Source organism: Lepidochelys kempii, chromosome 11 (assembly GCF_965140285.1).
Source record: "Lepidochelys kempii isolate rLepKem1 chromosome 11, rLepKem1.hap1, whole genome shotgun sequence".
NCBI lineage: Eukaryota > Metazoa > Chordata > Testudines > Cheloniidae > Lepidochelys > Lepidochelys kempii.
Genome location: NC_136390.1, coordinates 69748860 through 69771786, shown reverse-complemented (window position 1 = coordinate 69771786; position 22927 = coordinate 69748860). Strand labels below are relative to the sequence as shown.

At 46.4% G+C, this 22927-nt stretch overlaps 1 protein-coding gene across 1 annotated transcript in view; it reads right to left on the bottom strand.

The window, feature by feature from the left end:
- The window catches only part of COL6A3 (collagen type VI alpha 3 chain), a 109249-nt gene that overhangs the window by 73915 nt on the left and 12407 nt on the right, over positions 1–22927 (bottom strand). The window contains exons 2-3 of the mRNA XM_073306772.2: positions 6082–6205; positions 3394–4011 (exon numbers count right to left, since the gene is read on the bottom strand). Coding sequence (XP_073162873.1) covers positions 3394–4011; positions 6082–6169 — 706 coding nt within the window. The 5' untranslated portion in view covers positions 6170–6205. The remainder of the gene's footprint in view (positions 1–3393; positions 4012–6081; positions 6206–22927) is intronic.

The following is a 22927-nucleotide window of genomic DNA, read 5'->3' as shown; positions in this document are numbered from 1 at the left end:
TTCTTCCCTCCTTGTGCTCACCAGCGTCAATGGGAGTTGTACAAATGAAGGAAGGGCAGAATATACCCCAAAGTGGACTCGGATGTTTCCACGATACAACTAAGCAATCTTGAAGCCATTAATAAATAACTGACAAGTTGATTTTGGAAATCTTCTTTGACTCTAAGCTTTAAAGCACCTAAGGTGAAATCTTGGTTCTACTGAAGTCAATGGCAAAACTCCCAGTAACTTGGATGGGGTCAGCATTTCACCTCTGGTCTTTGCCAGGAGCCACTTTTGCAAAATACCATCAAATGATGCAACTATGCGATTCGTATGGTACAGTAAAAGGCCCTAGTCCTTTACCTATCTCATGAGCCATTTCAGTCCCCATAAACAATGCCAACAAAAGACCTTAGCTATGGTTAAGAACGACTAAGGGCTCGGAGATTTAGTCAAAAGCTATGAAAGTCCTTAACTTCTAATTTAATTGATCATTTCAGACTGTGATGTACTCAGCCCACAAAACAATAAAAAAGCAGAGGAAATATCTTGAACAGTACATGGCTTTGTTTATATCTGTTTCATGTGTCCTGGCTCTCTTTTTAATAGCGGTATTTAATTTATTGACCGTTGTTTCGATTGTGATCATCATCATAGTATGAGTAGCTCCTGTGCAGGAGGAAACAGGAATACAATGTATGCAAACGTTGGATAATTTGTCATCACTGTAAAAACCTTGTATTTACGAACACACTGATGGAACAAGCCAGTGATGGAGGACAAATGAAAGCATGCTTGTTACACTATTAAGCAAAGAGTGTCAGATTAGACAGACAGCTAAGATTTAATGTAGGCATCAGGGCAAATTCAAGGCTGACTTTCCTATTCACTCTAGTCCACTCTGTGGCTGTCAAAGTTTGTGTTTTCTAGAGTGCAAATACAAGATCTGTTTTTCCTCTTACGCTTCTGGTTCATGTATTATAATGCCCATGGCATTTTTAGGTGGAGAAGATTACAAAAAAGGGCTACATGGAATCACAAGATAAAATGAATGAAAGTCAATTACCAGCTAAATGAATGGCACCAAAGTCAATTACCAGCTAAATGAATGGCACCATAAAGTCATCTTAGACAGATGATCAGCTTGGGCTATGTCCCAATATCATCCAGCATTGATCATCAGCCGCACCATTACTTTTATTATAATTTATATATAGGCTGTGTAAATCACACAGTGACAAAATGCAGCTTATGTACTAATGTTACCTTTCATTTTATTTGTGGAAAAATAACACTCGCCAAAATTATTATTGAAGGGACGTAACCTCAGAAATACTCCTTCACAGAAATAAACATGTATTTTGGGCTTTAAAATATTTTCTTCTATAAAAATGTCCATAAGCCAATAGGGAATTTGATACATTAGTCTGGTTACATGTCAAGATGTTTCATATCACCAGCCCAATCCTCCACACATTAAGGCAATGGCAAAATGCAAATTGTCTTCAATAGGAGTTGGATTTGGCCTTTAGTGGCAAAAATATTGAACTCTCTATAGAGTGCAATCAGAGCGTCAGGTATCACAGTTATTTCATATATTGAAAAAAATCCATTGTCTATAACTGAGAAAGCTTAGCTCACTGATGGAAAAAAGTTTAATTTTCCCATGGATTGCAAATGATCTGTCTATTTGCCCCGTCAAATTCTTAGCAAAACAATAGGCCTGTGCTCACGCATTTTTGTGCAAAGTATCATGCAATGATGGATAGCAACTGGTGGGATTGAAATGAGAGGTTAATTAGACAAGACGGAATGAGTGGATTAATGTTATATCTTGTATATCGCTATTGTCTTACATTACCCAAATGCTATTGATGTTTAGATGGAGTCTCAGGAATAAAACCAAAGGTTTGAACACTCGGCCTTATTATGTGAAATGTACAGTCATTTTCCAACTTCATAATTGCATAAAGAGGCAAAATTGTCTCATTAATTGGCCTGGTTCTGCCCTCACTTGCATCCAGGGCAGCACCGGAGAAGTCAGGGGGGTCCATCTTCTTTTACAAGATGGTCCTACTGCTCTAGCTCTCTACTGCAGCACTGCACAGGGGATTACCAACTTGCCCGCCTTCTTTGATCAGACTGAGCAGAACAGAAGAAAAGCTGCCACTATCCTAGAGTGGGAATGGGAAGTCGAAATTTCTGGAGCCTGGTCTCGCCACAACTGTTACCAAGCAGGGAGCCAACAGGAGGAAGGAGCCATTCTTGCCACATCTGCTCCCAGTGAGGAGCTGGAAGAATAGTCAGAGTTTTTAAAGCTGTAGCACCCTGAGACTGCAAACATGGCCTTCCTGAAGCTTCTTATAGTGATCAGTGCCTCCTGGAAGTGCAGGGATCTTCCCTGCAGTGCAAGGAGACGATCATCTTCCAAAGTGGTCCTCATTTCCTATAGTGAGATTCTGCTTATAGCGAAGTTTTGAGGAGAGAAGATTATCCCCAAACAACTTCATTACAGGCCAGATCCCAACCCTCCTGAAGTCGGTGGAATGGCTCCCATTGGTGCCGATGGGCTTTGAATCAGACAAGATTAGTGTGATCCATTGTATTTCACAAACTGAATTATCTAGATACATTTGATGCCCGTAGGACTAGTTCCCGGCCCCACTGAAGACAGTGACAGTCTCCCCACTGACTTCAATGAGTTTTGGAGCAGGCTCTTGTGGGGCAATATTTCTACGGCTGCCGTTACTGCTGCAGGCCTTTATTTCACATTGCAGTAGCAGCTTGGGAACTAATATGCTGGGACTATCTTCCAACTGGGCAGCGTATAGGGTGTGTGCCTCTTTTAGTGCATTTATATCCATAGATATCCAATGGTGGATATTAGGGGCTAGATGTAAAGATCCTTAAAGTCAAGCTGCTACTAAGTTGTATTTCTTACAAAAATCCCTAAACCTGTGTTCTGTTAATGAATGCACAAAAATGACTACCGGAGGGATTTCTGCAGTTGTTTGCATTATTAAGCCCATTCATCTGGAATAAAATTTTCCTACAGATGAGGCTGCCAGTGAGTCCTGCAATCAGCTCCATGCAAGCAGGCTGACCTTTGTGCCCATGGGGATTGGATCACAGGATCAGGGCCTGCATTAGGAAGCATGATGCTTTTTTCATATCGCTGACTCACAGACCTAGACAATGCTTGATTTAATAATCTGGCAGGGAGGACAGTGTATTTTGCAAACAGTGACAGGCTTTTACTCTACGATTTGCTTGGAAACCTTTGTTTTTAAACCTTTGAACATCCATCTCTGTTCTCCCCTACAAAGGCTTTAAACAGTGCAATACCAGCAATTACCATACTTATCTCAAGGATCCGTACGGCAATGTCTCAGCACAGCAGTTTGCCATTACCTGTGACGTCTTTAATCACTCCTTTTGCTCCAGCCATTTCTGGAGTCAGAGATGAACAAACACTTGCCACTAAGTCTCCTACTATGGCGTGGAGAGCAGTAATATTCTCTAGGTTGAAAAGGTGCGTATCTCGGGGTTCACTCACTACTTCCTTTAATTCCCCTTCCATTGCATCCTGCACTCCAATTGCAAACACGTTTACATCAGCAGACTTAAGGACAGATGATGGCAGAGCGACATCATCCTGGGATCGTCCGTCCGTTAACACTATAATAATCTGGGGGACGCCATCACTTGCTCTGCTTCCAGCAGCTTTAGTGAGATGGTTTTGGATTAGGTATTCTAATCCTTTTCCAGTCTTGGTGCCTCCCCCCAGATAAGGCATGTTCGAAATATGGGACAGGACATCTTGGTTAGAGTGATACGTATTTAACTGGAACTCTGTGTGTGGGTTTCCGCTGAACTGGACCAGGGCAAAACGAAAATCATTTCCTCCCACAGCTAAAGATTTTACAACATCATACAGAAACTCCCGAACAAGTTGGAAATGTTCCTTTCCAATGCTCCAAGAGGAATCCACTAGAAATATTATATCACCAGCAGCAACGATTTTGACATCTTTAAAAAAACAGATTGGTTTAGGATTTTCTACAGGTCAGCTGAATAAGTCCATGATGCCCAAACCCTTCCTCAGACTTGGCCTATTTTGCATTATCAAATGAAGCCCCCTATTCCCCGTATAACCTGGAGCAAGACAAAAGGATCATTTGAAGCTAGACTGTGAATCGCCCTGTGCGGGGGCACCAGGAGGGGGAAAGATGTAAAACGCCATCCTCCACTCCACCTGCACAGGGGCTCATCCCAGACCTGGCATTCCCAGAGCACCAGGGTGAGAAATTATGACATTTAGCATGGGAAGCAGCATGCATTGCTGCCCCTTCTGCACTGCAGGAGCATGATACTTATCTCTGGGACAATTCCCCTATGCACTCTCTCTGGAGTGGCATGACTCCTCCCGTCTCCTTACTGTGGGCTGTGGTGAAAGGTCCTGGTCCACTGATGCAAAAGCATGTGATTAGTTTCATTGGCCCAGATCCTCCAAGGTATTTAGGTGCCTAACTCACATAGGCACCTAACTACCTTTGATGATCTGGGCCATTGAGGTCAACGGGACTACTCATGAGCTTAAAGTCACACACATGCTTCAGTGCTTTGCAGGATCCAGGCCTAAAGCCACCTTTTAGCCTTTTGTTATTAAAGGATCAAAGTTCCACTAAATAATTCCTGGAGCATGGTTTTTTAGCACCAGGAAATCTTTTCTGCTAGTCAAAATACAGGCTTAGTTATTAAGTAATGTTAATATACATGAGTATTGCTTGCAAGCAATTTATGCTCTATGACCCAAACAATGTAACCTTTGCTTGGACAAGGAGATTCTTGCTAGTGTCAATTAGGACTAAGGTGCAGAATTGGCCTCTGTATACTGGGTTCCCAGTGTTTTCTACTCCCAGTGAACTCCTATTAAACTAGTTACAACCCAAAAGATGCTATTAGATCTCTTCAGAAAACTAAAGAAGCTTTCTGCATGGTAATGCAGACAGTGGTCATCAGTGACAACAGCTGGAAGTTGGTGTTCTTTTCATTACAGCATTCCATTTTTCTTCCCATGCTTTTGGTCATATAAGGCAGGGGTGGGCAAACTATGGCCCACGGGCCGGATCCGGCCCCTCAGGGCTTTGGATCTGGCCTGCGGGATTGCCACCCCATGGCACCACGGGCCCCACGCCGCTCCAGGAAGCAGCCAGCACCATGTCCCTGCAGCCCCTAGGGGAGGGGCGGGGGCAGAGGGCTCCGTGTGCTGCTTTTGCCTATGGGTATCTCCCCCGGAGCTCCCATGGGCTAGGAACGGGGAACCGCGGCCAGTGGGAGCTTTGGGGGAGGTACCCACAGACGAGCAGTGCGCGGAGCCCTCTGCCTCCCCTCCCCCAGGGGCCATAGGGACATGGTGTCGGCCGCTTCCCAGAGTGGTGTGGGGCCAGGGCCAGGGCAGGCAGGCACGGAGTGTGCCCTGGCTCCGGTGAGCACTGCTTCCACCCCGGAGCAGCTCCAGGTAACCAGTGCCAGGCCGGAGCCTGAACCCCTCCTGCACCCCAACCCCCTTCCCTGAGCCCCCTCATACATCCCGCACCCCTCCTCTGCTCCAACCCCTTGCCCTGAGCCCCTTCCTCCTCACCACACCCTCTCACATACCCCAACCCCCTGCCCCGGCCCTGCATGCAATTTCCCCACCCAGATGTGGCCCTTGGGCCAAAAAGTTTGCCCACCCCTGTTATAAGGAATGCAAAGTACCTTTGCCAAGGAGCATAGACAATACATAGAGTGGCAATCCAGTAGATGTAAATGCTCCACTTGCAACACAAAGCAACATCAGACTGACACCATTTGCTCTTTACATGCTTAGGATAACTTGAGAGCCCTCTCCGGCATGTCTATGACTTGGCATTCAGGCTGACTGACTTGTGAGGAACTGATAAGCATCTACTATGCTCGGACTAACTCTCAGTCAAAAACATTGATAGGTCATAATATATTTTCAACATGCACATTTTAAAACCGTCCACAAACACAACAGGAAATATCATCCCCATTTTGAAAATGATAAACCCTCTAAAGATGCCGTAGCCTTACCTCCCTGTTGCTGAGCATCAACCATACAACAGCCTGAGAGCATGAGGCAAAAGACTGCCGCTAGCGGCAAATGCCGATGTCTCCTCATTTTTTGTTGTGTTTTTCACAGCACCAAATGTGTGACCTAAACAGGAAGAGAGAGATGATCAGTGTAAACTGCATTCTCACACCAGAACTCACCACTGCTTACGATACAGCGTTAGGGCCATATGTATGGCCTCAGACCCATGCTCTCCCCGGTGCAACTCCCCCACCCCCATGTCAATGGATTAAGGATTTTATAGCCCCCCCACCCCCATTACTAAATACCATAAACCCCTCTCCTGTTATTAATGTTTCACTGAGAACTCACGCTGGCTCCTGCTAGAGGTCTGTGGGTGAAAAGATAACGTAACCGGAACAAATTCTCTTCTCAGTTATGGTGAAATGTAGTTGGACCAAATACAGCACTGGCATCAGAACACGTAATGCCCTCTGATTTCAATGGGAGCTCTGCTTGGTTATGCCAGGGCTGAATTTGGCCCCCTGCCTTCAATAGGATTCCACTTGGGTAGCTGGGAAGAAGATTTGTCCCGTAACAGGTTACGCTCAGCTCTCGATGGCATTTGTTCTGTCCCATTTCCCAATGTTTTCTGGGGGGTTTGTAGCATCACGTAAGTAAAACAGTACTTGGATGTGTTCTGCCAGCGTTGCTGATGCACAAATTATGATGTGTTTTGGCATGATAAGTCATTTAAAAGATGGAAGTGGGTATTGACAGGCAAAAACCAGGTGTGTGAATTTCAAAAGAGAAACAATCAGCATTCACTAAATGGGAAATGGCAATCTGGTAAGGAAAACATTTTCACATGAGCAGAAGATACCACAAATAGTGGGAAACCGACAAGGCTGCATAGTTGAAGTTTGGCGGAGCAATGATCAGAGCACATTCATACATAAGGGCTAGATCATGCCTCCAGGCCCCAGCCCGTAAGAAGGGATGGTGCATTGCTGCTCTGTTACAGGAAACACACAGTCCCCCACTTTTGTCCTCCATGCTCCATGGAATAGTAACTTATTCATGGCCTATACAGCAACAAATTCCTGCTCTCCTTCCCCAGGCACTGGTTAGCAATGCAGGCCAGTGCACTGAGGAAGCAGAGTTTGGCATGACTCCATCCATGCCCCACCTCTCCCTTCCTGCTCACTTCTGTGCACCTGGACCGAAAGCCGGGGTAGCCAACATAGGGGCATAAAGGAGTTTCTTATTCATCCTGGCAACCCTGCCAGACGTACCGCCTAACCCACAATCTAGCCCTAAATGAAAAGGAAAGAGCAGAGAGACACAGGTACCCTCCTGGCTCCCATAGATGGATGTACTGTCATAGGAAACCAGCTGGAGCAGAAAACATTTCCATAAAACTTGGCAGCAATGGCCAGATCCTCAGCTGATGCAAAGCAGCATGCTCCACTGATGTCAACAGAGCTATGCCAGTAAATGCCAGCTGGGCATCTCACTGTGGCGTCTCACTCTTTCTTTTCTACAACTGTGACATGTGCCTGTCACCAATAGAAGATTGTGAGCTCCCCGGGGAGGAGATGCCTTTTTGTTGGGTGTGTACGTACAGCACCTCGCCATGATCAGGGCTCCTAAGTACTGCTGCAACACAAATAAGAAATAATAATAATAATTAGGTCCAGGAACATCCTTTATAAAAGAGAGTTCAGCATAACTGAAGCATAAAACAATTCAAAAAGGCCCAAAGCAAACTATATTATGTCCTGGCCATATCTAGGCCAAGATGCTTCCAAGTCCAAGAGGAAAATGGCTGTGCCTTTGTTGTTATTATGCATTACTTATTACAGTAGTAATTAGTGACCAACCAAGACGAGGGTCTGTTGCGCCAGGCACTGTACAACGGTAAATCAGGAAACAATCCCTGCCCCAAAGACCCTGCAATCTAAATAGCCAAGACAGGCAATGGGTAGGGGAAGGGCTAGAGCACCTAAGCAGAGTGACCAGAGTGATGATAGGCCAATAGTATGTTAGCACCAGCTTCTTTTAACATGTTTTGGGTGGGTGTGAGGGGTGAACAATGGGTTACCAGGAGGGAGAGTTCAATTAGCCCACCTGGCTGCTCCTGGAGGACATGTCAGGTTTGATTGGTATAATTTCAGCCCTGTGGCCTTCTTCAAACGGCCTTCCCCAAACCCTGTCCAGAGAGCAGCAACTGCCCACCTCCTCTCTCCTAGGTTTCTCTGTCCTGGGTCCCTCTCCTGGACCATCCCTGCAGCTTTCACTTCCTCCTTTTGTGAAGAACACCCAGTGCCGTTAGGGACCCAGGACAGAGAAATTTAGGAGAGAGGAGGTGGGCAGTTGCTGCTCTCTGGACAGGGCTTGGGGAAGGCAGTCTGAAGAAGGCCACAGGGCTGAAATTATTCCCTGTGGTGGGCCCTGGAGAGGGGGCAAGGCGTGGAGGGAATCCTGAGGGGTCAGTGTTCCTGCAGTGAAAGGAGGAGCTGGGAGAACCCAGGGAGAAGCCAGAGGCCTGGGAACCAGAAGAGAGGCTGTAGTAAGTACAGGCTAGAGGGAAGCAGCACAAAGGGCTTGGACATTGGAAGTGGCCCAGATAAACAGCATGTCTGCAAGAGTTGCTTAATACAGGGTCCTTGGGCTGGACCCCAAAGCAGAGGGTGGGCCTGGGTTCCCCTACCAGCCCCAAAGACAGGGTCTACACGCCTAAGATAAGAAGTATTGAGTCCAGAGTGGGGCTGAAGACTGAGCCTCAAGGGCGGGTGGAGGAATAGCCCTAAAGGGGGCAAATGGATCTTTTCTGTTGGGCCTTTTAGTTGGACTTTTGTTATCCCGGAAGGGGTGTGTCTAAAATGTGACCTGGCTGGAGGGTGAACTGCGAGACAAGACGGACCCACCATGGGACCGGAGCGACTGTCAGCAGGGGGCGCCGGAGGAGGCCCAACCCAGGGCTCACACCTGCAGCGAGTGCAGCATCCCCGGGGGAGCCATGCTGGGAGCAGCTTAGTAGAGCAGAAGGGCAAAGGGAGGGCGAGGGAGAAGATGGAGGGGAGTGTGGCAGGCAGGTGGAATGAGGCCGAGGGGAAGAGACTGTGAGGGAAGAGGGCAGGATGGGCTGGAGCAAGCAGCCAATCAGCAGAGGGAAGAGACTGTCCAGTCAAAACCATAGCGAACACTTTGACGATGCCAAACCCTGCTGCCTACTCCTGATGGTTTCAGTGCCTATGGCCTCTGGGGCTGGCTCCTCCTGGCAATTTCTTTCTTCCCACAGCCCATAGAGAAAGCCACATAGGTCTTCATGCTTCTTTAACATGCACAGCTCTGGTCTGGTAGGCCCAAAGCAGGGAAGGGGTGGTTCCACCCGGGCCCCCTTTTTCCCCCTCCCACTAGATGCAATGTGCCATGCGACATTAGACATTATGTGGCTGCCTGTTACTAAAACCTGCCCAGGGACAACGTCTGTGATTACACCCAGCCTGGTTATTTTACAGCACAAGGGAAAAAGATATTCGGGAACGACAAGCATGGGGGCTGGGGGGAATCCCAGGTCCCTGTATAAGGAGGTTTTAAGGTCCTTTTGGGCCACTCTGGCAATTCAGTGACCTTAGCATGGGCCAGGATCTAAGCCACAGTCTCTGTGGCTCAGGAGTTTGTATGGTTAGACCTCTGTCAAAGACTTGGATGATCCACTCTTTACCTGTGCTTCACATAGTTAACTGTAGTTCCCCCATTTAAAAAAATGTTAGGATTACAGCTGGCCATTGGAAGCCACCCAGTGAGGAGCATCGTGCACTGATCAACATTTCTTTCTATTGCTAGTTTCTTTCTGATTTTTAGCCCCTGCCAGAATGACAATCAGCCCGGGATAGCACTTCTCCTCACTTCACCCTTTCAGGGACACCAAAGGCAGGAATGGAAACCTCATTCCAAGTTCACGTCTATTAATTCTTCTGACCTGCAAAATAACTACAGGAATCCTGCAAGTTTCCAGTCCCCTCTGTGGAATAACCTGTTCAGGGATGATCCTGTAGTAGGAACATGGAAGGGTCCCAAGAATAACTTTACATGTTGTAGCCAAGATAATACTTAATGTAAGCTTTTTATCTGGCATCCACATGGCAAATCAGCTGAAAGAATATAGCCCTTAGTATGACAGCAGATATGCTGCCATACTGGTGGTGAGTTTATGATTTAAGACTTGCTTCCAATCTTAAATAGCATACCTCACTAATACTTCTTAGCTGATTAATATCATCCAAGTATAAAATGTAGTGATTTAATATTTCTCTTTCCCCAAAAGGACATGAGGCAATCAAATGAGCCAGAAGAGATTCAAATAAGTCAAATGATTAAACCAAGTCAGCTTTAAAAATTACATTTACTGTTTTCTGCTGTTCTTGCCAGCTCAATTAACTCAGGGCCTCCTAAGTGATACAAAGGACTCCAAGACCATTAATGAAAAGAATAACAAGGTTTTGTAATAAAGACTTGGAAGTCAGACAGCTGACAAAAAAACCCAGCTGGAAATAAATCCATGCATCCTCGATCATCTGAAATGCACAAATAAAGGGGCACCTGAGATGTTAATTGCACACAGTGGGACAATTTCACACATGCTCTTTTCAGGATTATCCCACTGGGTTTCAACTGAAACTTGACGAGGTATGCTGAGCCAGAACCTCAGCTGCTGTAAATTGGTGTAGCTCCATTGACTTCCATGGAACACAGTTGATTTGCACCAGCTGAGATTCTGGCCCTATGTATTTCACAGAACTGCTAGAGATATAAGAAACGTTCACTTGCTTTGTGATGAATTACTGAAAGCCCGCAAGACACGCATTTTTCTTCCTATTCAGGCAAAAGAATTCACAGTGTTTACTCTCCCAGATTGTATGAATGGCTGGGTTACCCTGCCACTCTTTCTAGCTGCACTTCTTTGCTTCAAAGCATTAAAGCCACTGAATCAGAAAAATCAAAGGCAGCATCGTATTTCCTTGTTAGTGAACAATCATTACCCTGAGTGCTTGCCCTTAAAAAGTCAACGTGTGCCAACAGCTAACCCAAAGCAATATCCAAGACATTGCAATTATTTCCCAATCCACGTGTAAGGCATGTTGGCTTTTTAAAGGCAACCAAAGTAGCAGCATAGGGCATTATTACCATTTTTAATTGACAAGCCAAGGTTCCATTCCCATCAGAGCGAGTGCTCTCTCCAGCCAAAACTCTCCCAAGCTGCGAGGAAGGGAAGGAGGGGTATCCTCCAGGCCATTGTCATCTCACCTCTCCCTAACAGCCTTGAGAAATCCCTTCCAGAGGTGTTTCAGGGGCACTCTTCCCTCTGAAAAGTGGCGGGAAGGAGGCAGGAGGGGATGGAGCACAGGGGCAGACACTCTCTGCTGCCAGACTGCTGCCTAGAAATCCTGAGGGAAGTTAGCAACGGTTGTGGCTTTAACGTCTGAGGACTCCTTTCTGTCGCTGTTTCTTAACAGCCCCCGCAGGGTTGTTTCCATAACTGATTTATCTGGGGACCTGATTCCCCACTGCATTACGCCAGTCTTATGCCCCAGTGATGCGATTCCAGTGCAGTTATGCTGGCAGGAAGCTGGAGAAACCCAATGGCCCATCAAGCCCACTCTTTCTAAGCACCAGCAAAGGCCTGCTCAGGTGATGGAGGGCAAGGTAGTCCAGCTCAGCCATGCAAAGTGGCTCCCATCCATGCCGCTGATTACCTGCCTATGTGGGAAATGCCCTTCCCCATAGATCTATGGGGTTGGGCAGTCTTGTGCCCTGGGCACTCTGGATCTACCCCCAAATTCCTACCATTAGAGAGAGAGGAAAACTCCAGGGGATGCCTTCAAACTCTGGCCCTCTCCTGTATGTTCCTCTGTGGAAGGGGCAACCTGGACCTTTATTTATATAAACAGGAAACAAGGGAGAAATAACATTTTAAAAAGAAACATGTTGTCATGGCCTCTGGGAGCAAGTCCAACACAAATAATAAATCATCATCATTCTAGGGCCTCAACAAAGTAATGTCTTAGAGACTAACCGATTTATTTGAGCATAAGCTTTCGTGAGCTATAGCTCACTTCATCGGATGCATCTCACGAAAGCTTATGCTCAAATAAATTGGTTAGTCTCTAAGGTGCCACAAGTCCTCCTTTTCTTTTTGCGAATACAGACTAACACGGCTGCTACTCTGAAACCTAACAAAGTAATGGAATCTTTGGGAATTCCCATGGGAGTTAGGTGCCTAAATACATTGGAGAATCTGGGCCCAGATCCTCAGCTGGTAATAAATAAAATATTGTACCATTAGCTTTACTGGAACCACACTGATTTACACCAACTGAGGATCTGGCCCAATATATTTTACATTCAATCAGTCTGTCAACCGTAAGACAGCAGTTCATGCTGGAAGATCATGTGACAATTATATGCTAATCATTGGAGAACTCAGTGCTGCTTCATACAAAGCTGTTATCTATTTGAACATCTGGTCACTGAGCCAACTGACTCCTCCTTTCTCTGAAGGACCTTGCCACAGATTGCTCTCTCAGAAGGCCTACTGCATAATCCTTTCCAAACTGCAAAAAGGAATGAAATCCTGGCCCCACTGAAGTAACTGGCAAACTGACCTTACACATGTGAATAGTCCGAGCCATTGAATTCAATGGGTTTATTCACCTGTGTGAAGTGACCCAAATACACAAGTGTTTGTAGGACCTAGATTTGCAAAAATAAATGAGAAGAACAGTTAACACTGATCTCCCATTAAATCTTACTAGAAAAATTCCCTTGTGGGAAAAATGGAATTCTAGAATTACTGGACAAGTGGATATTTCATGCTATGATTGTTTATTAACATTAGTTTCATCAATTGGGATTAAAATGAAGCCTGTCATTAATCAAATATCTAAAATAAAATGCATAAGCCAAAAAGTGGCTTCAGAATTTTGCTGTCCTTATTCACCCAAATGTGAATAACATCTTTCATTTGATAAGAAGATTAATATTTTTCTGAAAGGTGTATTATATTATTATTGCAGGTCACCTGTATTTCATCTTATCAAACATGCCACAGTCTACTACAGATGGTCTGTAGGGAAATAGGAAAGAATATTCACAAACTGAAATAATCTTTTTCCAGCTAATATGAAAGGACCCATCCAAACAATTTTGGTTTTCTGTTTTAATATTAAACAGCTGTAAGTCATTTTCCTAAATTGTTTACAGGCTCTGAAATACAGCATACCAGTACAAACAAATATTTGTAAGAGGTCCTTTGATATGAAGGAAACACTTTTTAGTATGTTTAGGTTGCACATTCTAGTCCCAGTCTAGAAAGAAAAAAATCGTGTATAGTGTTAAAAGATCTAAAAGAATCTCAAACACCTGTACACGCCATGTACTGTTAATAAAGACCAAATAATTAAGTATCAATGATACTTTACTACAATGTGACTTTCTCCTCCACATGCATAAGTGAAAATAACAAAGTAAAGATGTCTGCAACTTATCCTCAGCCCTGGCATGTTGCATTTATAAAGCCCTCCTGTTGTTATTCATAGAGACCCTAACCATCCATGATTCCAGGCTCTGTTCATATACACAGAGCTGGTCCCTGTTCCAAAGTGTTGACGTCCAAATAGACAAGACATATATATATATATATATATATATATATATATATATATATATATATATATCCCTTATTTACCATTGTCTCTGAGTGCCTCACACTCTTTAATTTATTTATCCTCATGATACCCTGGTGAGGACAGGGTTAGGGTTAGGTTGGGTTGGGATGGGAGGCAGCATTGTATAATGGAGCTCAGGAGACTGGGTTCTAGTCCCAGCTCTGTCACTTCACTGATCTGTGCCTCAGTTTCCCCATCTTTAAAATGGGGATAATAGTGCTGACCTCCTTTGTAAAGTGCGTTGAGATCTACTGATGAAAAGGTCCATGTAAGAGCTAGATGTTATTATTCCCATTATGCAGATGGGGAATTGAGGCACAAAGAACCTAAAGGTGGGATTGTCAGCACTGCCTCAGCAATTTCAGTACCTAATTCCCGTTCATTTTCATCCAAATCTCCAGGTGGCCTGGAAAATCTCAACCAAGTAACTTGCCCTAGTTCACCCAGATGGGCTGTGGTCCACTCCAGGGACTTAACCACAAGACCATCCTCCCTCTTACTCAGTCTTCCTCTGTGGATCTCAAAGGGCTTTCAAAACCTTAATTTTCCTTGCAACTTTCCTGCAATATAGGCAAACATTATCCTTCTCACTCTATATACTCCAGATTGTCAGCCCCACATATCTAAAAGTCATGAGCTGGACGCCAAAATATCCTGAGACTGACCTGAAAATCATGAGATATTTTACAAAGTACATTTGTGGGTCTTTTTATTTGCCTTCAGGTTTTGGAGCCTTTGGGATGCAGTCAGGTCACATTCTCAAGCTTTTCTCCATGACCACGAGGGCTAGACACTTATTTAAATGGCAGCTGAGAGCCTCACACAATAACATGACTCCAGGAGAAGGGATATTAAGTAAAACACCAACCTTCATGAGAAAAGCTGAGAGCTGGTAACTAGGGTTGCCATCTTTCTACTCGCACAAAACCGAACACCCTTGCCCTGACCCCTGCCTGCCTCTCATCTGAGAGCCCACCCCTGCCCCGCCCCTTCACTGAGCCCCGCCCCCCCAGCTCACTTCATCCTCCCTCCCTCTGTCGCTTGCTCTCCCCACCCTCACTCACTCGCTCATTTTGACTGGGCTGGCTCGAGGATTGGGGTGTGGAAGGGGGTTCTGGGCTGGGGGGTGGAGCTGAGGGGTTCAGAGTATGGGAGGCGAGGTGGGGAGTCCTGGCGGTGCCTACCTGGGCAGCTCCCAGAAAGGATCTGGCAGGTCCCTCTGGCTCCTAGGGTCGGGTTGGGTGCGGTGCGGGGGGGAGGGGGGGCACGGAGGGCTCTCTGCCCACTGCCGGCGCCTGCAGGCCCCGCCCCCGCAGCTCTGATTGGGCAGGAGGGAGCGGGTGCAGCACGCAGAGACCCCCCTCTGCCTCTGTGCCTAGGGGCCGCCCACACTGCAGGCTCCTGCCGGCGGGCAGGCACTGAGAGCTGCCCCAGGAAACGCCACCACGCAGGCCCCGGGACTTTGGCAGTAACAGTGAGCGGTCCGCCCCCGATATCGGGACAAAGGGCGTCCCGACCAGTGGGTTAAAATCGGGACAGTCCCGATAATATCGGGATGTCTGGTCACCCTAGCAGGCAGGGAGCCTGCCTTAGCCACGCGGAGCCACCAACTGGACTTTAAGCGGTGCTGACCGGAGCCGTCAGGGCCCCTTTTAGACCAGGCATTTGGATAAAAAACCAGACATCTGGCAACCCTACTGGTAACAGTTATGTTGCTATCCTGATCACAAGAGAGAGTCCCTGGCTTGGTAATGGTGAAAGTTAAGCAGCTGCACAGAGTAGTCAGGAGGAAAGGGGAGGTCAGAGAGAATGAAGTTTCCTGCCAGCTTGGAATCACTCCTGGAAGGGAAGCAATGAGGAAGGCTGCTGGAAAGGTAATGCATGATTCTACTAGCTACTAGATCACACACCCTGGTTCTCATGGGCGACTTTAATCTTCCTGATATCTGCTGGAAGAGCACTACAGCGGTGCATAGACAATCCTGGAAGTTTTTGGAAAGTGTAGGGGACAATTTCCTGGTGCAAGTGCTAGAGGAGCCAACTGGGGGGGAGCTTTTCTTGACCTGCTGCTCACAAACCAGGAAGAATTAGTGGGGGAAGCTAAAGTGGATGGGAATCTGGGAGGCAGTGACCATGAGATGGTCGAGTTCAGGATCCTGACACAGGAAAGAAAGGTAAGCAGCAGAATACGGACCCTGGACTTCAGGAAAGCAGACTTCGACTCCCTCAGGGAACTGATGGGTAGGATCCCCTGGGGGAATAACATGAAGGGGAAAGGAGTCCAGGAGAGTTGGCTGTATTTCAAGGAATCCCTATTGAGGTTACAGGGACAAACCATCCCGATGTGTAGAAAGAATAGTAAATATGGCAGGCGACCAGCTTGGCTTAACAGTGAAATCCTTTCTGGTTTTAAACACAAAAAAGAAGCTTACAAGAAGTGGAAGATTGGACAAATGACCAGGGAAGAGTATAAAAATATTGCTCGGGCATGTAGGAATGAAATCAGGAGGGCCAAATCACACCTGGAGCTGCAGCTAGCAAGAGATGTTAAGAGTAACAAGAAGGGTTTCTTCAGGTATGTTGGCAACAAGAAGAAAGCCAAGGAAAGTGTGGGCCCCTTACTGAAGGAGGGAGGCAACCTAGTGACAGAGGATGTGGAAAAAGCTAATGTACTCAATGCTTTTTTTGCCTCTGTCTTCACGAACAAGGTCAGCTCCCAGACTGCTGCGCTGGGCATCACAGCATGGGGAGTAGGTGGCCAGCCCTCTGTGGAGAAAGAGGTGGTTCGGGACAATTTAGAAAAGCTGGACGTGCACAAGTCCATGGGGCCGGACGCGTTGCATCCGAGAGTGCTAAAGGAATTGGCGGCTGTGATTGCAGAGCCATTGGCCATTATCTTTGAAAACTCATGGCGAACGGGGGAAGTCCCGGATGACTGGAAAAAGGCTAATGTAGTGCCAATCTTTAAAAAAGTGAAGAAGGAGGTTTCTGGGAACTACAGGCCAGTCAGCCTCACCTCAGTCCCCGGAAAAATCATGGAGCAGGTCCTCAAGGAATCAATCCTGAAGCACTTACACGAGAGGAAAGTGATCAGGAACCGTCAGCATGGATTCACCAAGGGAAGGTCATGCCTGACTAATCTAATCGCCTTCTATGATGAGATTACTGGTTCTGTGGATGAAGGGAAAGCAGTGGATGTATTGTTTCTTGACTTTAGCAAAGCTTTTGACACGGTCTCCCACAGTAATCTTGTCAGCAAGTTAAAGAAGTATGGGCTCGATGAATGCACTATAAGGTGGGTAGAAAGTTGGCTAGATTGTCAGGCTCAACGGGTAGTGATCAATGGCTCCATGTCTAGTTGGCAGCCGGTGTCAAGTGGAGTGCCCCAGGGGTCGGTCCTGGGGCCGGTTTTGTTCAATATCTTCATAAATGATCTGGAGGATGGTGTGGATTGCACTCTCAGCAAATTTGCGGATGATACTAAACTAGGAGAAGTGGTAGATACGCTGGAGGGCAGGGACAGGATACAGAGGGACCTAGACAAATTGGAGGATTGGGCCAAAAGAAATCTGATGAGGTTCAATAAGGATAAGTGCAGGGTCCTGCACTTAGGACGGAAGAACCCAATGCACAGCTACAGACTAGGGACCGAATGGCTAGGCAGCAGTTCTGCAGAAAAGGACCTAGGGGTGACAGTGGACGAGAAGCTGGATATGAGTCAGCAGTGTGCCCTTGTTGCCAAGAAGGCCAATGGCATTTTGGGATGTATAAGTAGGGGCATAGCCAGAAGATCGAGGGACATGATCATTCCCCTCTATTCGACATTGGTGAGGCCTCATCTGGAGTACTGTGTCCAGTTTTGGGCCCCGCACTACAAGAAGGATGTGGATAAATTGGAGAGAGTCCAGCGAAGGGCAACAAAAATGATTAGGGGTCTGGAACACATGACTTATGAGGAGAGGCTGAGGGAACTGGGATTGTTTAGTCTGCAGAAGAGAAGAATGAGGGGGGATTTGATAGCTGCTTTCAACTACCTGAGAGGTGGTTCCAGAGAGGATGGTTCTAGACTATTCTCAGTGGTAGAAGAGGACAGGACAAGGAGTAATGGTCTCAAGTTGCAGTGGGGGAGGTTTAAGTTGGATATTAGGAAAAACTTTTTCACTAGGAGGGTGGTGAAACACTGGAATGCGTTACCTAGGGAGGTGGTAGAATCTCCTTCCTTAGAAGTTTTTAAGGTCAGGCTTGACAAAGCCCTGGCTGGGATGATTTAATTGGGGATTGGTCCTGCTTTGAGCAGGGGGTTGGACTAGATGACCTCCTGAGGTCCCTTCCAACCCTGATATTCTATGATTCTATGATTCTATGATTCTGTCTTGCTATGCCTTCTGCTGTAAGTGAGCCTGGGTGACCAGCCTGGGCCCAAGCCTGCTTCCACTGAAGTTAATAGCTGATCATTCAATTCTTCAGTGGGAGTAGGAGTGGGCTTAATTTTTAAAATGAAGTGCGAGACTTTTCAAATTTGGATGCCTGGAATTAGGTACCAAAGGCCCAGACCTCCAAAGGCATTTCGGTGCCTAACTCCCAATGGGAATTAGGCACTTAAATACCTTTGAGGATCTGGCACTATATTTAAGGACCTAAATTAAAGTGGGCTGATTTTCAATGGTGGTCACTGTTCGGTGGTGATGTACAAGCAATAATAATATTTCATACCTTGATGCAATGTGTTATCTGGCTCAGTTACTGAAACTGCTATGCTCCTTAGAGACACAGCATCTGTGTGTAGATGTATAGGTAGCCTCTGCTAGTTTGGGGGGAACCTAAGAAGCTAATTTATAGTCCTCTGATTTAATTATTGATTTCTACAGCTGAGGCCAAAGGGTCTGATTCACCACTGTGTTACTCCAGATTATCATTTTGTAAAGGCCCCAGTTAGGAATCAGGGCCCCCATTTGTGCTAGTCACTGTACAAACACTGATCGAATCGACAAAACCTGCCCCAAAGAGCTTCCCATCTAAAACCCCGATCCTGTAGCTGCTTGCGCAATGAGTAGATTGCTGCACCCCCACAGAGTCTTACTGCAGTTAACAGGGCCACGCACACATGCAGGTCCCTGGGTGCAGAGCTGCTTGCAGGCTAGGGGCCTAAGTTTAGACAAGCCATGCAAGGAAAAGGGATAGACACTAGCTGAGATGTAAGGAGGGATGGGTGGAGGAAGGCCACAGGAATCAGCAGATGACATTGTTGAGGCTGTCGATGCATGTGTATTGCTACTATCAGCACACTCTAACAACCTCAATCTTTCCTTCAACCTTCCTCCTATGTCCCTTCCGTGGGCATGCTCAGAACTGCTAAGGAAGGGCTTGCAGCAAGATTTGCATTAGGAAAGATGGGAGACAGGATCAGTCAGGGGCCACTGAATGTCATAAGGCTTGGAGACAAGAGAGGGAGGACCTGGATAACCTGATGGTTTAGAAGATTAATGGGGCCACACAGACAGACATCCAGGAAGACATGCTCATGAGCACTGTATAAATCCCCAGCACAAGAGGGGGACTGAAATGAAACTGTTCTGTCGGTAAGAGAAGGAGCAGAGTTAAGGGTATTGGAAACCTACAGTCTGCCCTTAGAAAGGGCCCATACTGCCTCAAGAGCAGGGTAGGAATCAAACAAAGACCAACTACTTCCCCCTTGCTGCACGGGAGAATTAAGCTGCACCAGCCTTGTCCCAACCACAGCTCACTTCCCCTTGCACGTCAGTTCAGCTGTGCAGACCAATGTGTTGAAGGTGGGGAGGGGAGAGCCAAGAATCCATCCATTCCCCACCCCTTGTCGCCCATTTCCAACCCAGCAGCACAGGAAGAGGAGGGGTAGCAACTCCCTAGTGGCTATTCTCTGCACTGTGTTGTAACCTGTGATGCACGTAGTAAGTGCAGGGAAATAAGGGATGCCATATGTCCCTTACTGCCCTGAGTAGGCCTCATGATTAAGCCCTTCCAGACATTATGGCAAATGGGCTTCTTGCATTACACCTTTCTAAATTCCTGACTTTCAGGCAACCACACCTCTGAATGGCTTTGCTTTCAAATGTTTTGTTTTGTTATGTTGTAATGACAGCGTTTGAATAATATTGCTTGGAAGTAGTAGATATTAATTTACAGACTTACTACAGTCTTAACAAAGTTTTTTTCTTGGGAATTTCCTTAGATTTTCACAGAAAGTTTTTTTCTCAGTGTGTGAAAGCTTAATGTGGATTGGGCCACCAGTTTGCAAATGTGAGAGAGTTGGGACTGAGATCATAGAATCATAGAAGCATAGAATATCAGGGTTGGAAGGGACTTCAGGAGGTCATCTAGTCCAACCCCCTGCTCAAAGCAGGACCAATCCCCAACTAAATCATCCCTGTTGGGATGACAAGATTTTAGTAAACTTGGAACTTCTGGACATTTGCTTGCGCTGATTAGATTTAATACAAAGATTGGAGAACAATTTTACTAATAGTTTATGAGTAGAAAGAGTCAATCACATAAAACTCAAATTTCTAAATACTATGTCTGGCTACGGTGTATGTATATAGTATGTACTGACCCCTTAATACAACATATGTACTCTATTGCATCAAATAATATACATCTGTTAGTAATAACTCTTTCAAAAGGCAATCATTTTTACCTCTAACGTAGTAAAGTGATTTCCTTAAATATTTTCCCAGCAGCTATTTTCTGCCTTTTGTGTGCGTAAAGTTTGACATTGTACATCCTTTTGTATTTCCACTGGATGTTTAAAATTGCCTTTCTAAAATCACTCTTTATTTGTTTTTTCACTAGAGCATAGATTTAAAAATAAAGACGTGCAAAGCAGATGGTCTATGGGTCTGTCTAAAAGATCTGAACATGAAAGGCAGGGAAAACTTACTACAGCTGTTTCATATCACCCTGATTCATTGCACATGTCTCATCTGGCCTGACTGGTTTTGAGGGGTAGGGTGTGTATGGATCTGACTCCAGTGTGTGTGTTTGTGTCCAAGGGGAATAATTGCAATGTTGCTTCAATATTCCCCTTAAATTCAAATATCCAGCTATACAGTGTTTTAGGGACTAGCAATAGAACATGCCAGCATGTAAGAACATCACGCAGCTCAAGATGAACTAAAGGACCTTAATAGTCTTTTTGCTCTTCTGTGTTGTATTTAATTCATTATTTGTTAAGTGCCTGACACAATTAAGCTGAGGGCAGAGTAGGTTTTAGAAGGGTAGAATTGAATCAGGGAATTGGCCAGCCAGAAAGCCTCTGGTGAGTGATTTATTTGTGAAATCTGTATGCCAAGGAGACCTCAAAATGGGACTGAAGCTGCAGAGGGAGGGGAATAGAATCATGATGGCGCCAAAGTAAACCGTGGATGGGAGAAGTAGCAATGCAATGTTTAAAGCCAGCAAACGGGAGATGTGGCAACAAGGCAGAAGGTTCCCAATCTGCTCCCCATGACCTAAAAGCAGGGGTTCCTTACATGGGCTGAGATGGCATAAATGACAGGAAACATCACAAGCTTTAACTCACGGAGGCAATGTGCTAGGGCCCTTTTGCATTGCTCCAAAGGGGCAGCTCACAATTCCCCCATCGCTGGGGAATTTTCAGCTGACACAGAGCCTTTGCAGCCAGTTCTATGCTAGTTCTCCCAGTGCAGGGGGCATGGTGGGGGCTGGAGGTGCCTGGGCAGAACACACTGCTTCAGAGCTCCCAGCTAGCAAAATGTGAAACCTATCTACTGAGCTATAGTTATACAAATAAGGGAATAAAGCCTCTCCTCCGTCTTGAAGGGCATTTTTTTGTGCTCACTAGGCATATGCAGTTAGCAATCCGTGTAATGCTTTGCCTCAAAAGAACACAGATCAAGGGGTACAAATCTTCTGTTGAGATCCAGGACTGGATCTGAGTATTATATTAAACAAATGCACGCAGTGCTCTTGTGCCAATAATTGCTAATGTGCAAGCAAGGTACGTTTCATTTCATGGATAGAATGCAGATTTAGGCCCAAGTTCTCCAGAGGGTGAAGGGGCGGAGGACTGTAATACATAAGTGAGTGTGTGTTATGAGTCCCTTTCTGTGCCCTATCCACGGAGGATATGAGCCGCAGCTGCAGTTCTAACGCTTTAGCTCAAGTTGTAGCAGCTCACGCTTTTAGCTCTGGAGGGCCACGATTCAATCCCTGGTGTGCCAGCCCAGAAGCATGGAGTCATGGTGGCTCATTAGATTCCCTCTCTCATTGTGCAGCCACGTCTGGGCTCTGTTCAGCCTTGGGAGGCCTGGGGCAGCTGCTGAGAGAGACAGGAAGCATCGATCTACATGCAGAGCTCCCAAAGCAAAGAGGGCTAAGTAATAGGGAATGGAGGTGACCAACCTAGTGCAAGCATTAAACACGCCCGCTGTGGGTTACCGAGCCCAGTGGAGGTGGCAGGCTGGGGTAGACAATGGCAGAGTGGCATGTCTGCCAGTTGTGATCCCAGTGTTAGCAGGAGAGAGCTATAGGCTCAGGACCAAGGGTTTCTGTAGGATGCCTACCCTAGCCATGTCCCTTCCCTCTCACTTCTGGCTCCATTGCCTGCGGGAGAGACAGCAATGGAACTGTTGCTCTTTCAAAGCCAGGTAGATCTTTGATTTATTTGTTGCCCTCCCCTGGTGTTACATGGAAGGGAAACCCGCGGATCTCGTTTTCCAAAGCAGTCAGAAAGCCCTGCCTGGCCTTGTTCACAGCCACATGCTCCCCTCTGTCATGCAGCAGAGGGTTAGCAGTAGCAACACGCTGCAGTTTGTAGTAACTGCACCAAGCGGCGGTCCCTGACGAGAGTTTGAAGCACTCATGCAGCATGTGGCCAGGAGAAAACCCCTGCCGAAGGACAGCAGAGCAAGAGCGGTGCAGAAGCACCTGGCCTTGCCAAATCAGCCCTGAGTGGAGTGAGAGAAATCACCTACCCAGCACCTTCAGCCCTCCCAAAATGAGTGCAATGGGCAAGGAAAAGTCCAACATAAATTATGCCACAAGCATTAATTTGCTCTATGCAGACAGCCAATCCCATCAGGGTGAGGGACCAAATTGCTGCAAGCCAGGCAGGTGCCCAGGGCAGTTCAAAGCA